General features: G+C 39.1%; 2 protein-coding genes across 6 annotated transcripts in view; both read right to left on the reverse strand.

Annotated features, from left to right (window-relative positions):
• Positions 1–414: 414 nt before the first annotated feature.
• Positions 415–9,644, reverse strand: EIF1AX (eukaryotic translation initiation factor 1A X-linked). The gene is made up of 7 exons (XM_050976079.1): positions 9,483–9,644; positions 8,520–8,603; positions 6,827–6,930; positions 5,427–5,477; positions 3,943–4,024; positions 3,744–3,835; positions 415–2,114 (listed from the first exon to the last, which is right to left on the reverse strand). The coding sequence occupies exons 1-7, from the start codon at positions 9,496–9,498 to the stop codon at positions 2,109–2,111; spliced, it is 435 nt and encodes a 144-aa protein (XP_050832036.1). The 5' UTR covers positions 9,499–9,644; the 3' UTR covers positions 415–2,108.
• A 1,451-nt stretch (positions 9,645–11,095) lies between these two features.
• The window catches only part of RPS6KA3 (ribosomal protein S6 kinase A3), a 74,281-nt gene continuing 68,398 nt past the window's right edge, over positions 11,096–16,978 (reverse strand). For all 5 annotated transcript variants that reach the window (XM_030234361.2, XM_050970876.1, XM_030234360.2 and 2 more), the window contains 2 exons: positions 16,344–16,484; positions 11,096–15,218 (listed from right to left, as the gene is read on the reverse strand). In XM_030234361.2, coding sequence (XP_030090221.2) covers positions 15,096–15,218; positions 16,344–16,484 — 264 coding nt within the window. In that variant the 3' untranslated portion in view covers positions 11,096–15,095. The remainder of the gene's footprint in view (positions 15,219–16,343; positions 16,485–16,978) is intronic.

Consider the following 16,978-nt stretch of genomic DNA (forward strand, 5'->3'; position numbering starts at 1 on the left):
AAACTATTAGTTAAGGAAGGAATTTCCTTAAAATCTGCAGTTTAGGTTAAGCCAGAACCTGGGAGCAATGAAGAGTGGAAGGAACCTCAGGACAAAGCAGAACCGATTCTGACAGAACCAGCTCCATCTTTGACCCCCAGCTGAAGTCTGTGTTATACTGAGAACTGCAGGCTCCCTACAGCAGCAGTGTGTACGTGTTTCCCTTTACCACTGACCATGCCTTTACATTTCACTTACAGAAGACCAGATTGGCAAGTACAGCTCCCATAATACCTGAATCTTCAGTACACATTTTCTGCAATTTAATCACTAACCTTCCTGCTGGTACAACTGAAAGGACACACCTCAGGAACTCTGAGAGCTTTTAACCATTTTCAGAGCTGCTTAGCCTGCTGAATACAATGAGGAAACCAATGAACTTAGGAGTGATTTATAAGCCTTATTCTGAAACATTACACCATTTATGTTCCTTCACAATTGAACCTTACAGACATACAAAGACAGTAAATTGGTACATTTAAGATCAGTTGAGTAAGAATGCTGTACTGGTAGTATCTTTCCCTTAATACTTACCAAATTTTTACAACAAATAGTTAAAATCCATGAAATAGTTACTTAATACTAAGAAAATGTTCTTCCTAGAGCAGAGTACCTGATCCATGAAAGGAAAATAGACACTATAATGAAAGAAAAAGAGAAGACATTTTTACACAAGCCCAGGATGTTTAAATCTTCTTAAAATACATATAAAGCAAAGAGGCCACTCTGTATTTAAAGCCATTTTGTTTTTATCTATTGGGGTAGTCACTTTACATCATACCAAAAAGACTGTATAAGGAATACAAGTGTCAAGAATCAGATCTTTATGGCACAAAAGGAATTTTTCCATTAACCTGCTTTCAGAGTTGTTAAATACATTATTAAAGACAAAGACACTAAGGCTACCACAAAATAATATTTGCATGATGATGTTAGTCTTTATTCAGTTTCTCAACTGACTCCTCCAGTCTGAAGGTGGACAAGAATCTTTCCAGTAGTCTGTTTCATTGATTTATTCTGGATGAGAAGATTCTTTCTACTTTTGACACAAACTTATTTTCTTATTTATATTGTTACTCAAAGTTCACATAAGCTTTTATGTTGCACCTTACAATGTATGGAATTTCAGATTAAAATAAAACTCTACTTTTAACATAACCTTTTATATAATGTAAAAATATTCTACATGTTTAACATATCAAGAATGTTAAGCATTTACTTTGGGGAAAACCTATTTTATGCATTTTTCAGTACAAACCCTACTGCGAAGGCTTTGCATTTGTCTCCCCTGTTCAGTCGGGTGCCACCCAATGCTCATCGTCTGCAGCTGCAGCTTGGCCACTGCTCCAACCAGTTTCCAAAAAATTGCAAATTTGAGATGCTGCTCACTGTTCATCTTTACTCCTCTCCCATCCCTCCCTCCACCATGGAAAATTGACATCTTTGAAATAATGAGTGTTTTTAATTATCAAAATCAGTATAAAAATAGCAGCATGCTACTAGACACGAAAAGCAGATTCATCATGCATTGTGAGTTTAAATGCAGATTTCTGCCTTCCTCTTATATTATCAAAATCTTTTTTAAAGTTAACATCAAGGCAAGGGTATAAGGACAGACACTGCATAGTATGATTTGATACTAATCTGAACTGGGTTATTTGCCTTTAATCAAAATCCATGATAATTACAGGGTAAACAATTTTTATTTCAAAATACAAGTTTAACTGGAATTGTAGTGATGAAAGCAGAAGAGGGAAAAATGCAGTCTTTTACAGCCCATGTCACTGTATCTCACATCCAGAGATAAAAGCTCTAATTGGTGAAGAGACAAAATATTTGTGGCATGTCATTGAACCTTTGTGATAATCCAGCGTTATCCATTTCTAAAGAAATATAAATACTTTAAAACAAACATTGAAAATAAATCCTTTTGATGTAACAAACTACACTCTTTACTGAGAATTTTCAGTCTTCTTAAAAGTAAGGGACGTCACCCAAGAAATAATCGAAGTAACAATGTAGAACAATCCTTGGAGGAAAAAAGTTGGAATGTAAACCTCTGTTCCAAATTAGATCTGAAAAGCAAAAACACCACACCATGTATTTCATTCAAGTGTATTTTTCATCAAGCAACTCTTTTTTAAAGTTATTTTTACAGTTCAACAGGAGACTTCCTGAACTTAGCACAGTCCTGTTTTGCCTCAGCTCATCCCTTGTTTTCCTAACACACAAACAATTGCTCCCTGCTTTTGTCCCCACCAGCTCTGTGACAATTCTATGGTCATGCAGGTGAGCAATTCTGCATAACCAGAATTGTATGTGCAATACAATTATACATCACTAGAACAGCAATAAATTAGCTCATGATTCTCACAAATGAAAATAAAACCAAATTTGAGAATCACTTCCCTAAGTAGTGACTTTCTAATCGTCCTTCTGATACAAAAAACAAATGAAAGGTTCCACCAAATTCCTCCTGTTAACAATGACCTTGGAAACTGCACTTCATTCCAGAAACATGACAGTGATCCTCAGAGAGGTTACTCATCTTTTCTTTACATCTTTTACTTCCTTAAAGCATATTAATATTTTATTGAAGACCTGACAAAAGCTTAAAAACAATCATAGCTTCTCACTTAACCCCACACATAGATCCATTAGTTTGCAAATTTGTCCTACAGCTACTTACCTCTTTGATGTCTTACAATAGCCTCAATATTAAAAGCATGCAGTACTAGTTTTGCTAGCTTCAATGAGCTAAATCTTCAGTAAGCTCAACCACTGACAGGCCCAAAGTGAAATTTTCAAAAATCTGAAGAAAAATTCCTCAGCAGTTTGATATTTTTAAAATACTTGATCTAATGAATCATATATTGATAAGCCCAAAAAAGTCAGAATAAAAGAAGCATTTTAAAAGAATTAGTCATATTATCAACTCAGAGAGAGGACTAAAAAGATGAAGAATTAAAGCATAATAGTATTCTTAGAACAGTCTATCCAATTAAGTTAACTCACTGGCTCAGTAAGTTACTACTTATCCTCTCAGCCAGCTGACCCTGCACACATTCATCTCTCAGCTGTAAATTAAAGTGCATCAACTTAGAAAACATTGCACAGCAGATACCACTTCTGCAATTTACTGTAAAATTTGAATTGTAACAATTTTACTACTATAATTTCAGAGTGTGCATGACCAATTACTATGGCTTAGTGGTAAGCAGTAACACTAGTGACTGTGACAGTCAAGATTATGGTTAATTTTAGAAAAACTACTAGGATGCAGGTTTTTGGTGTTTTTATGTAAAGAAAAATTGAGACTTAAAACCTTTGTTTTTAAAAACCAAATTCCTTAATTATTGCTGCAGTTCTGGTGGGACAGTGAGGCTGTCAAACCTAGAGGAACTGGGGAGGTTTCAAATGACTGATTTTCTTTTAGGCACCTTCAGACTGCTCTCTGTGTGTGTTTTAGCAGTGTGACACCAAGTGTCCCATGGGTTTACATGCCAGCACAGGAATGACTGTAGGACAGGAGAGAGGACAGAAAGCTGGCACATGAACGCACCACATCACTTCCTGAGGCTGTCCCTCAGGAGCAAAGCTATCCTCAACATCCATGTACTCCTCACTGTAGAACTAACAACAACGGCTTCTTGCTAAAGATGAGAGCTTCAAGCATATGATAAAAATACACATTTACTACTTACATCATCAATATCTTCATCATCATCTCCAATATCATCAAACTGGATTTCATCATCATCTCCAGGACCAAATGTGTCTGTTTCATTGATTTTAGCTATGAAGGAATTTAGAGAAGTTAAGGAGTGCACTCACACTGTGCCAAGACAGACTGAGTATTCTTATCCAACATGAACTTCCAATTTGAAGTGAAAAGATTCTTACCATGTTCTGGAAGCTCTCCATATGCTTTCAGGCTTCTGGCTTCATCTGCATTGTATTTTAGAATAACATCAGCCTTGTTATCCTAAATAGGAATTTATTAGAATGTATTAGTCATCTATGAAGGAAAAATAAAACTATTACAGACTGCATTACTTACAACAACTATATTATCTACAGTGGATTAACACCTATAATATTTGTAGAAGAACATCTTGTTCTTCATTCCCCTCCAGTTCCTTTAAATGTGAAGAAACACATTGGAGTACTTTCATTTCTTCTGAGTGATAACTTAATTATCTCCAACTACAAGTAATTTATAGATTCATGGAATGGTTTGGATTGGAAAGGACCCTTAAGATCATCTACTTCCAACCCCCTGCCATGGGCAGGGACACCTTCCACTAGACCAGTGTGCTCAGTCTGGCTTTCAACACTTCCAGGGATGGGGCATCCACAACTTCCCTGGGCAATAAGACAAAAGAGAATTTTGAGACAAATGAGAAATGGTGAGTATTCAACAACTTGGCAAGTTCAGTTCCATGCCTTTTGAAATTAACCTTTCTTCAGACAATACACATAGTGAGGTGTTGAGGTCAATCAGGAACCACAGAATGACTAGGCTGGAAGAGACCTTAAAGAGACTCATTGAATCCAACCCAGCCCTAACACCTCAACCAAACCCTGGCACCAAGTGCCACATCTATTTTTTTTTAAACACATCCAGGATGGTGACTCCACCACCTCCTCAGGCAGGCCATTCCAGTACTTGGTCACTCTTTCCGTAAAAAACTTCTTCCTAATATCCAGCTTACATTTCTCTTGGTGAAGTCAAAACCAAGAAATTCCTAGTTTTAAGTACTTTATTATATACAGTAACTGACAGGATCTTAAATGTTTTATAAACCTAAGGCACATTTCAGAAGCAGACTCTATCTTCAACAACTGCTGCAAACACTAACATTTATGAAAGGCATTCACCTAATGAAAACCTGAGAACTGTTTCCCATCACTGTTTATATTACATAAAGTTACGCCACTCCATTTTTGGAAATTTTAGTACAAACTAATTACTGATTAATTTCCCTCTTCAGGCACAAGCCTAAACATCAAGGACCCAAAATTCTGATTACCAACAATTCTAATTATCACAATAAAATGTTTGGTACTTGACTCCATCTCCTTTTGTACTACAGGATGCAAGCACCAAACAGCTACATCTGAAAAAAACCAGGTCAAGCTTGATGACAATAAGCACCTTCACTCACAAAGTCTTGGTGCAATTTAGAAGAACAAGTCAAACCAGAATTTGTCTACTCATTACAATCTTCCTGTAGTACAAGGAAACTGAAAATCATGATTTAGCATAACTAAATACAAATGCAAAGTTAGACAGGAATTTCCTCACAACACCTACTGCTATTTAACAGTAAATAAAGTTACTTGTAAGATACTCCTTATAGGGGTATATTATACTGAATTTTTACCTGGTAGTCTCTTAAGCCAATCAATATAATATCAGATGTATTTATCCAGACCTGAAGGAGAAAACATGTGTTACAAAAATTCAACTTCTGTTGTATAACACAATAACCAAACTGCATGTTTAGATTTATGGAGAGATATAAACTTTTCACTACAGTCACCACCTTCATTTTCTATCCAGTATGCGAGAAATATCCAATTTAATGTTTAAACAGCAAATCTAAGGTCATAAATACTCATAGTTATTTTTACATGTTATGCAGCTATTACAGGGTAATCAAAGTTCTTTGAAGAGCCTCTGTCCAACAGGGTGTTTACTAAGCCTTAACATCTGAGAAAACAGAAAGAATGCATCAAGGCACCAGTCGAGAACTCTGTGAATTGAGCTCCTCAAGGGCAAAAATTAAAGGAAAACCCAATGAAGGGGGTGATGGACAAGAACAGTGAAGAGCACAAGAAAATGAACTGAGTTGTTTCTAGAAACTATGTTAACCAGAAATCTGCAGAAGAGGATATGTTTTTAAATGTAGAGTCGTTCTATGTGAGCTCAAAAAATCTATGTGATTTTTTGAAGACTGAACTAATTTCAGTTGGAATTTCCTTTCTTTAAAACATAAGGAGCAGATAAGTGGTGCTTTTTGTAGCAAGAAACTAATTCTGCAGCACTTAGTGTTTATTTATGCACATTCTCCACCACCTTCAACAGCTTATTGCAAGCAACTATAGCACTGCTTACACTGATCCCAAGACATGTGCATTCAGTGCTGTCCAAAAAATAGAACAATTCAGAATGAAGACAGCGAATGTCTGCTTTCACTGGAAAGAGACTGAGGGACCTTCTCCTTACCACACACCAGCAGAGGAGAGGAAGATGTAAAACCTAACATGGGCCAGAGGGGACACCATCTGAAGATGGCAAAGTTAAGAATGCCAACACTTACGCCTGACATCCCTGAAGGTACAAATCTTTGCAGACTAGCTTCCAATAGAAATAATTTGGGAACTGATGAAGTGGACAATGAAACAATGGCATTGGAGGTGTATTTTCTAAATAGTCACCAAGCTCTCCATCTGCAATTAGGGAGATTTTTATTATTTATGTATGTATAATTTTCCAGAATATGAAAAGCTTGTATTTCATGAGCAGAAAAAACCTTCCCCTGAAAAATAGACATGGAAAGGCAGCCCTTCAACTGTGAGCTTCACCCAAGTGCCAAACATTGCCTATGCTTGTGCCAGCAATGGAAACAGAAGGACAGACTAGTTTACTATCAAAAAAGTTGTTTAAAATACTAAGTGCAGTAGAAATATTCATTTTTGTAACAAGCTACATATGTAAATTTTTACAATCACATATCATGCATAAGGTCACTGTTTTTCTATTGCAATGCTTCAGAATTACCTTTTTTCTTAGCTTCCCCCTAATATGACATAACCTCTTCACACCATCAAAACATAATGCCTCCAGTCTTCCATTGCCTAACATCTTGATCACCTGGGCATATTCTGAAAGAGATTGTAACATACAGAAACACAAAATCATTTAGGCTGAAAAAGATCTTTAGGATCAGCAAGCGCAACCATTAACCCAGTATGGTTAAGTCCACCGCTAAGTCACGTCCCAAAGTGCCACAGAGAAAAACTTCTGAACAAATCCAGCTTCAAGACACAACCAATAACTTTTCCACTGTAACCCAATTCTGCTGTAATATTTTATCAAACATGAACTGCTGACAGGAGCTTCAAGCACCCACACAGGCTGCTGAATGTATCACAGTTTTGTATCACTGTTGATGTTAACATTTTCAAACACTGCTCCTTCTTGGTTGCATCCGTGTTCCCTCTCAAATGTTTGCTATAGAAAATCTAAGAGCTATTGAGTCACACACAGAGTATGAAAGTATATAACCACATCACAGCACCTGTCTTAAAGGACAACACCTCAGTGCTGCCACTGAGGCAGGAGAAAGCTGCATGCCCTGTATAGCCACCCAGTGAGACTCTGAATCCCTCTTGCAGAGGCTCTGGGACAACACCCCTCTGTCCTTGAAAGGACAGAACCCTTATCAGACACTGTCTGCAAGGCAAACAGCAAACTTCAGCAGAGGTCTGTGAAGCACCTCTCTAACCCCACTCTCAATCTCTTCACCAGGTATTTAATCTTCTCCCTCACCAAGCTACAAAAAATCACATACTGGAGAGCTTCACACAAATTAGATAGTCCAATGAACCACGAGACTGTTCATAACTGAGAATAATGTTTCATTAAATAGATTTTGCTTGGGAGATGTAAGGGATCTTAAGTTTCAGATGTACATAATAAAAAAAACTCTTTTTCTGCTTACAACCAACACAAAATATGAGAAATTTGTTCAGTGGCACTTCTACAGTGATTTAAATCAGTACCCTTCCCATATTTCTAACAAACCAACTGATTAATTGGTTATTAGGAAAGCACTCACATTATGTGAGCAACCATCAGAGTGTGAAACACAAGACTGGGTGAGCTGAAAGGGAGATGAGCTCACTGTCACCAAAGGCAGGGCAGATGGGAATCCCAGTCATACCCCATGAACTCTCCTGTGCCTTACTTCACTTGACAGCATCCCACTTACTGCTCCTGTTTTAATAACTGCTAGACTTCAGCCCAGGAGCCAGCTGAACCAAACCATCAGGGGACAGAACAGTGAGATGAGCTGCTCTGCCACATCAGTGACTTCAGGGAGCTCAGGGAAGGGTCCAAGAGATCTTACAGTCCATACAGAACAGAAAGTGGGACTGTTCTGCCAGGGACAACTGCTGGCAAAACTGAACCACATCTGCTAAGCCAGCTGCTCACAGACCCTCACACAAAGCTATCAAGAGGTTTCTACGAAATGTTTAAGTGCTGTTTGCATGCACTCAGGTCAAGAAGAGGAAAACGTCATTCTTAACCAGTGAAGATATTGAGAATTCCCCTTCTCCTACTGCCTTTCTCTAACATTTAATATGTCATTTGGAATTCAAATATAACCCCAATAAGAATACCTCTCTCTATTCTGTCACAGTACCTGACTGAAAACAATGACACTGCCATACTATAGTTAAAAACTCACCTTGCCCATCTTCTTTGAAGACCAGTTCTCTTTTTTCTGATTCATTCTCATTCTTACCTCGTCGCCTGTTTTTACCTCCTTTGCCTAAATTAAGTGGGAGAAGTAAAAAGCAGGTGTTACTGTCTTTAGATACAGTAAGTGAAAAAATTTAAAGACTTATGAAGATTTTTATACTTGTACTCTATATGGCTATTTTAAGTATCCCGCCCAGATCTAGTTTTTTTGCTGACTTTGAAGTCTAATTTTTTATGTGGGTAGTAACAAAGTAATTAAACATTAGACTCTCCACTGCTTAAGCTGTCCTGGTTGCTCTGGAGTGACAGGAGCCTTCAAAATCATTTTCACAAGATGGCCATTTTCAATTTCTGTGATCCCAGCTACCAAATACCTCAAAAATAACGGTGGGATAGCCTGATGCACGTAATCTTCAAGAGCAGATGAATAACTTCAGTTACTGTGCTGCTGAAATCCCTGAAATAGTCAAGAGGAAGCTTACCCTCCAAGTGAAACTGCCCTTTCTAAAAGGCACACACGTGGCAAGAGGATTAGATGCTCTTCACGAAGAGCATAATAGCAGCTCATACCTGCCCCGCTGTTAAAATCTCCTGCTCCCTTCCCTCACGGTTTCTGCATTTCCTTTCCGGAGTAAGAAAGAAGGGAAGAGGCGGCAGCGCTGCCCAGCGAGGGCACGGAGGGGCCCGGCCGCCCTCTCGGCAGGGCCGCTCCTGACAAGCGAGCCGCGGGCAGGGCCTCCCGCTCCCGGCCGGGCCTCAGCGGCCTCCGACGAGCGCCCGGCAGGCGGAACCGGCCCGGGGACCCGCCGGGCTGGCGGGAGGGCCCCTCCGCCCGCAGGCTCCGGGCTCCGGCGGCGCCCACGTGAGGGGCCCCCGGGCCTGCCCTGCGCGACCGCGCCCGGTCCCGGCCGCGCCGCTGCGGGCCCGGCGAAGGGAAAGGGGGACTCACCTTTATTCTTAGGCATGGCGCCGAAAGCTCCGCCGCGGAGGGGCTGCGGGAGGGGCGGCGGGAGGGGCTCCGGGCGGGGGCGGCGGTTCGGGCTCGGCGGCGGCTCCGGGCGGGACCAGCGGCGGGGCCGGGGCTGCGCGGGCTCGTGCGCTGCGCTCCGGCCGCTGCGCCGATCCGGCCACAGCGCCCCCCCGCGGCCCGGCGGACTCCAGCGGCGCAAGACGCGCCCAGGGCCCGCTCCCCGTTCCGGCCCCGCGAACGGCCCCGGGAACGGCCCCGCCTGGGCACTGCCCGGCCTTCGGTGGTGGAGTGCAAGAAAAAGGAGGAGGAGGAGCGGGCAGTGCGCACCCAGGCAGCCCCGGGACACCGCACAGCGCTCGGGGACAGCGGTGTTAGGGGTAACTCCTTCCAGTACCCGCAGTACCTGCCAGGGAAGATGGGACAAGACTATTTACAGGCGTTCGTGGTGACGGAACAAGGAGCAGCGGGTTCAAATTGAGACAGTAGGTTTAGATGAGACATTACGAAGAAATTCTTTTCTGTGCGAGGTGAGCATTGGCACAGGCTGCCCAGAGAAGCTGTGGATGCCCAATCTCCGGAGGTGCTCAGGGCAGGGCTGGATGAGGCCCCGAGCACCCTGCTCTGTTGGGAGGCGTCCCTGCCAGGCAGGGGATTGGAATCAGAGGATTTTCAAGCTCCACTCCAACCCAAACTATTCTATGATTCTGTAAATCGGAGGGCACGAAGGTGAGGAAGGCTGACAGCAGGAGCTTTGGTATACCAGCCCCCCTTTCTGCCTTTGCAGTTTCTGGAGGTTTACAAATGATCTGGTTTACTTGTAAATAAATTCAAAAATGTTTTTAGACAGGTAGCATAAAGCCTTGTGTGAACAAAGGGCTACAGCTATGCACACCTTTGATCCCAGGTATGAATGTCACTGAGGAAATCATAGTACCCTTGCCCCATATCCATTACCAAACCCCTCCATGTTACCCGATGCCTTTCTTCTGGTACACTTAGCAAAACCTCTGGCAACATTCCTCATAAATCCTCTATCACAATTACTGTAATGTTTTGTACACTATGCAACCTTTAAAAAATCTCATCTTTTCAAGGTTGCAAGGTTAAAAAGAATCACAGCCATAAGCTTCCAAGTTGTATGAGCTGCTAAAACATAGGCCTGTTGTTTATGGAGTGCTTCTGCATATATTATTATGTTTGAAATGTTTACAAAGTGCATTAATTGTCCAACATGCCCATATTTTCAGTGTCCAGAATAATGCAGGCATTGCCAGTGTTATTTAGCAGCCTCCCATTAAGTGGTACTTTAGAGTTGACTGGAATCTGACAGGGTCTTTAAATACAATATCCCTGCACTGTAGTCTTGTTGTATGTTAGATCAGGTCTATAAGCACCAGCTGAACAGGAGTTTTTCCTTTGTCTCCATGTTTACCTTCCTCAACATCCTGCAATGTCAGGACACCTGCTTTTTACAAATCCCTTCTGGCTGGCAAAGCACACTCAGGGTGCTGTGAAGGTAGTTCAGAGTTAGTGATGAACAAGCAATGACTTTTGTAACTGGTCAGAACAAATGATTACACAAACAAACAACCCTTTAAGATGTTTGAAAGTTTATTCATAGTAGAAATTTCAATTTCTTTTGAAGACTACAAAACCTGCCATTAGACAGGAAAACAAGCAATGATACTTTCCAAAACTGTTCATAGTTACATCTGGAACAGTTTTAATTACACATTAATAGCATGATTGGAACATCTCTTAGATCAGACTCTGAATAAAACAATCATTTAAAGTATTCAGTACAATTAATTTTTTTTAAACTAGCATTTCATTCTATGACAGCAGTGCCAAGCATCTAACAGATGCTATTGTAATGGTCTAGAACAAGGTACATAACCACTGATTTCCTGGAACAGTACCTTAGACTCACTTACATGCCATGCTGAGAAAACTAGTATAAAGTATGATTGTATAGAATCGTAGAAAAATATTTTATCTGTGATTTTGTAATTTTTTAAAAATTGTTTAAGTAGACTCCCCCCCCCCCCAACTAGGTTGCAAAATAATTACATCCCTCATAAGTACACCTTCCCTTTGATTAGGTCAAGAGTATCAAGATAAAGCTAATCATTTACATCATTTTCATAGTGAAAATTCATCTATTAACCACTGCTGCTTAGTAAGGGCCAGCACACTTTGAATCCTTTCCTTCCAGTAATAGAAAAGCACAGCTTTAGTTGGTAACACCACATTTACAAAAGCAAAACACACACACACACACATACACACAAATCCCAGACATGTAAATCTATTTTCTTATGGCCTTGTCTCTTCAGAAAAAAAAGTTTTAACTATGTTCTTAAAAAACTCCTTTTAAGTTTTACTCAATGTTACAGTGATTATGAACACAGAACTTTGCCATTACTGGACATAGACGGCATCTAATGGGTATTGCAACTACACTCTTCCCTCTGTTCTCTCATGCTCTCAAGCACAGTAAATGGTAATTTCACACTAAAAAAAATTTAAAACAAGACATGGTCAACACACAGAAGAAATCACCTGTATCTGCATTCTCTTTTTTATCCTCTATGACCCTCTGAGTCACTTGCTATGCTTTGCAGACCAAGAAGCAGTCCAGCAATGCACGTAACACAGTGTGTCATAAACTCACATTCTAACAGAAAAGTGCTGAGACTCAGAGAAGCATTATGTGGATTTCTTTACAGGTTATAACAACTGCAGCTATAAAAACATAAAAAAAAAAGTGTAAGTCATGAACATAGATCCAAACCAGGAAGTAAGGTACATAGACCATGCCTGGCTGTAAAATACACCTCCCTGATTAGGCAGGCCCTTTATACCTTGGTTTAGAAAGTAAGTTAAAAATATACTGGACCTAGACTTCAACACATTCAGCTTAGGGTGTGCTAAATTTTCCTGTTCTGCTACAATTTAAAATGTTCATCCTCTGCTGATATATATATACATGACTTAATAGCAACATTTGTAAAGTTTAGACTAAATTAAGAGCTCACTTGAGCGTGTAGATACATAAAATGCAGGAGTTGACTTTGCTTCACTATTTGGCTAATGAGCTTGAAGACCACAAAATAAGGTACAATAAAACTACTGAAAGTATTTTTATATTCTTTTAATATGGATATTGCCAATAGTGAGGCAGCTTAACATTTGCTCTTTTTGGTCTGTTCTTTGCCAGGTACCTATAAACACACACTGAACAGAGTAGAAACTCCTTCCTGAAGTGAAATATTATTACTGACACACTGGCAAGTACTGTCATCCTTTTATTTCAACAGCATTTAAATAATTTGATAATTTGGTTGACTAGACATGACAATCTTCTACTTAATACCTTAAAAGCCACCAGAAAGTAGTTCCAGATTTTGAGAAGCCTGATTTAAAATTGCTCAGAGAGCTGAAAAATACATTTTTTTGAGAGGTAAATTCCTCTGGAACTGCTGACACTGTCAAAAAAAAAAAAAAAAAAAAAAAAAAAAAAAAAAAAAAAAAAGATGATGGCCTTTTTCTGCCTCTGCCTAAAAATGTTTCTTGAAGGAAGGGTAGATACATCTGTACAGCTAAAGGGAACTATGTTAGAGCACCAAGTAAGGGAAAAATACTGTTTGCTTGGGAAGAGCTGTGTTTTCAAATTTCTGAGAGCTAGGCTAATTTAAGAATCCTTGTTTATAAAACAAATTTCTTCACAATTATATAATGGATTAAATATTTAGCAAAAAATTTAAGGGCAATAAAAGTGGGATCCTTTGCAGATCTAGCAAAGGAAGCTTCCCCAAGGAACTCAAAAATTCTGGCAGAAGAAACACTCCTAATTCATAGCAAATCTGTGGTGTCATAAAGATGATTGTTCTTTTCAACAAATCACTGATGATTTCAGGGAATTTAGCCAATTAATCACCATAAAAGAAAGTTAATACCACTAAGCCAAGAAAATATCTTCTTATGCAAAACACAAAATTGCATTGTTCACCAACAGCCATTCACCCAGATCCATATTTTATTGAAGCTAGAATTCCCAACGGTCATTTGATATCTGGAAGGACTTTACACAGCCTGTAATTTTGGTGGAATGGAACACTCACTGTATTCAAACACATTCCAGTGCCCCTTCTCATTTGGGAAATTTCATCTTTTCAAGACAAGCCATCATGATGGACCTTTAATTACTTTAGATACCAAGAGGCCAAGAATATTAAAAGTTTATACCAGTATTTAAAGTGAGTCTTCCACCCTCATTACCAACTCATCTCCATCTGTGGAACAGTGAGAATGTTCCCTCTGATTGGCTTCATCCTACCTGTCTGGGATGACACTATTTTCATGGTAAATTAGCATGACCCTTTTCTAACCAAACGGATCTTTATGTCCTGCCCCTCATTTTGCTTTTGAAGTCAATTAAAATTGTCAGAAAGTAACGGACAAAACATTAGATCCATCAGTTTTGCAACTGCAATGAATGCAGTTTAAATCTACTCTTTGCAGGCTGCTGCTTATTAGTGACCAATATGTTTTGCTTTATCTTCAAATGTTGCCTTTCTTCTATAATGCCAACATTCATTCACTGAACGATTCCTTTACAGCTTAAACAAAAGTCATAGAATACAGATAAAATATTAACAATGGATTATAAGAATAAACCATATAGAAATGTCCTCTATCAGAAAGTATTTAGCAATAATTCCTGAGTCCAGAGATTAGATGGGAGAGACTAAAAGGGAAGGGAGGGGTAACAAAGACAGTGAGATATGGAGCAAGTTATCTTTTCTCTGGGTTACATTACCTATAGGGTATATAGTATGGTGAGAGATTCACTGTTTACATTTTCTAACATGACATGTGGCATCAAAAACACAGAAATGTAGAAAAGACATAGGCAAGGAAAACTACTTATCCATAGTATTACATTCAATAGCTGTTTAACAGTCAGGCTTCTTTTAGAGCTGTCCAACAATACTGATTAATCCAGGTGAACTGTTTAATCAGACTTACTTGTCATAATGATTAATAATATCTACGTAAAACAAGGCATGTATACATTAAAGAAAACAGCACGGAAATGTACTGCTTGTGAACTGTTTACAAAAACATACAAAATGTTGGATGGCACAATGTATAGTGCTAATATAAACAGATTGTTTAAGTCAAGTGCTTAACATAAACTGTCCATCTCGACCTGTAACAAAGAATATTTTAGGGGACAAAAAAAATATTCCTTATAAAAATAATGCTATGTGGTGCAGAGTGCTTTATTCAGTGTATTTTTGACAGAGGTGGCATTTGTAATTCTTCTGGTTTACTCAGTCGCGAACATGGTAATTTTCATTGTCTCCACTTGTCACTCCATTTGCAGCTCCAGTAAGATCAGTAACTTGCCATCAACAATTTAAAGCGAGAGTAGATGAAAGCAGTAGCAGCAGCAGGAGCAGCAGCATTATAGGTACCAGCTGGGACAGAGTGTGCTTGCAGGTATCTGTCAGATATGTGCTACCTGTCGCCATGATTTGTGCTATCATCTTATGCCATGGTACCAAGTGTCTGGTTGAGGTCATTTCACAGGGCTGTTGAGGTAATTTTTTTAATACCTCTCCTCTGAGCAAGAGTAGAACGGCCAACTGGCTCCAAAACTGGTGACTGATTACGATTCAAAGCAGAGTAAGTTGCTGCCATTGCACCCTGTGGAGTAGAGGGGAAAAGAACAGTAAGAGTACGTTGTGAGTGATGCACACACTACAGCAGTGCTAAATGCCAGAAACTCTGAACAAGTTTAACTTTCAGTCTATTTTAATCTACATGCTAAGGAACATACTACTGCGTTACTCAAGTCCTAGCAGCGTTAGGAGTGAGTGTTTTTTAGGGTAATAAATAGTTTTACATTGCTTAGAGTCAAACCCAGGAGGTATAAGCTAGGTTGCCAAATTAAGTTCTATCACTATGTTGTGTGAAAGGGCTGGTAAATGAAATCCCATTGGTAAACTGACTCTGCTTATCACTTACATAACCATTTCAGTTTTCAACAAAATATTTTAAAATCACCCACATTATTCAGCACATAAAATTAATTTAAAAGAAATTTAGAAAGTTGTGAGCTGTGGGATAGAACTCCCCCACTTCCCACTTGTGCTTCGGATGCTAGAACTTTTTAATAGCTGACTCAGAGACAGTGTTAATTATATTCTTCAGATCCCTTTTATGTTGCACAAGAGATTCTTGAAAGTAGGACTGAAAACAAGGTTGACTACAAAGAAGTAGAATTCAATTATTTTTGATTTTCCTCTTCTTGTTCAAAGTGAAAAAGTTCCAGGTTGTTTCAGACAGAGTGCAAAGTGTGATACCATAGTAATTACCACTGCCCTTTTGACTTCTCTTCAGCTTTTACTGTGATCACAAAGTATTCTGTTTTCCTTCAGTTACTGGCAAGTACCCTCCTCTGAAACTGTAAAGTTAGCAAACGATTTTACAGCTCCTCTATAGTCACCTGACATTTTTCACTTGGAGAAGAATGATTTAGGTTGGTTTCTAAAAGCACTTAAGCCTTCCAGTATAAGTAAGCCAAAGAGATTTCAAACACAAGAAAATTAATTTTTTTTTCAAATGTATTAGATTTATCACCTCTAAGTGGTTTCACATTAAATCCTATTAAATATTCCAAGTTCATTTTATGGCTTAGTGCAACATCCAGTTGTAACAACTTTTTCACAGTATTTATAAGAACACATGCTACCCCCAACCTTAAAAACAAAACTCCTTTTGTTTACACTGATTTTGGCTAAACAGCAAGCTGAAAAAATATCTACTTACCTTCACTAAATGGGGAGCATCCTGCCTGTTCAGCTGGTATTGAGGCAATTGGTCACAGTGAACTATCCAGGGGTGACTGAGAACTTGAGCTGCGGTCAGTCTTTGATGAGGGTCAACATGAAGCATTTTTGAAACAAGGTCCTGTCAACAAAGGTCAATGGAAATAACAGCAGAACTTCAACTTTAAAATAGATTAATAGTTCAAAACTATAAAAGATTCTAGAGGTATAAAAATATGTTCATCATGTCAGTTTAAAACAAATGAAAAACCACCCAGCAATGCTAACAGTGTAACACAAAAGGAAGGTATCCAATTAAACACAGAAAATGTTAGCATTTTAAGCATCCATATAAAAGGAGCATAAAGGACATGGCAAACTGAAGTTAAGAGTCTATTTGCTGTCAAAACCAGAATTCTCAAAAATGTAATACCTCATTGGTTTTCATTATCATGATTTAGACTACCAGTATGATTTTTGAATGTCATGCTTCCACATGAAGTTTTATCAAAGCACTTCTCACCATGGATAACTGTGTGTGTGAATACTGATAAAATACACTATATTTCTAAGGACAGCTGTTAACTACTACAGTGTAAGTCACACCTGTTCTTTCCCCCTACATGCAAGTGACTG

Source organism: Serinus canaria, chromosome 1 (genome assembly GCF_022539315.1).
Source record: "Serinus canaria isolate serCan28SL12 chromosome 1, serCan2020, whole genome shotgun sequence".
Taxonomy (NCBI): Eukaryota; Metazoa; Chordata; class Aves; order Passeriformes; family Fringillidae; genus Serinus; species Serinus canaria.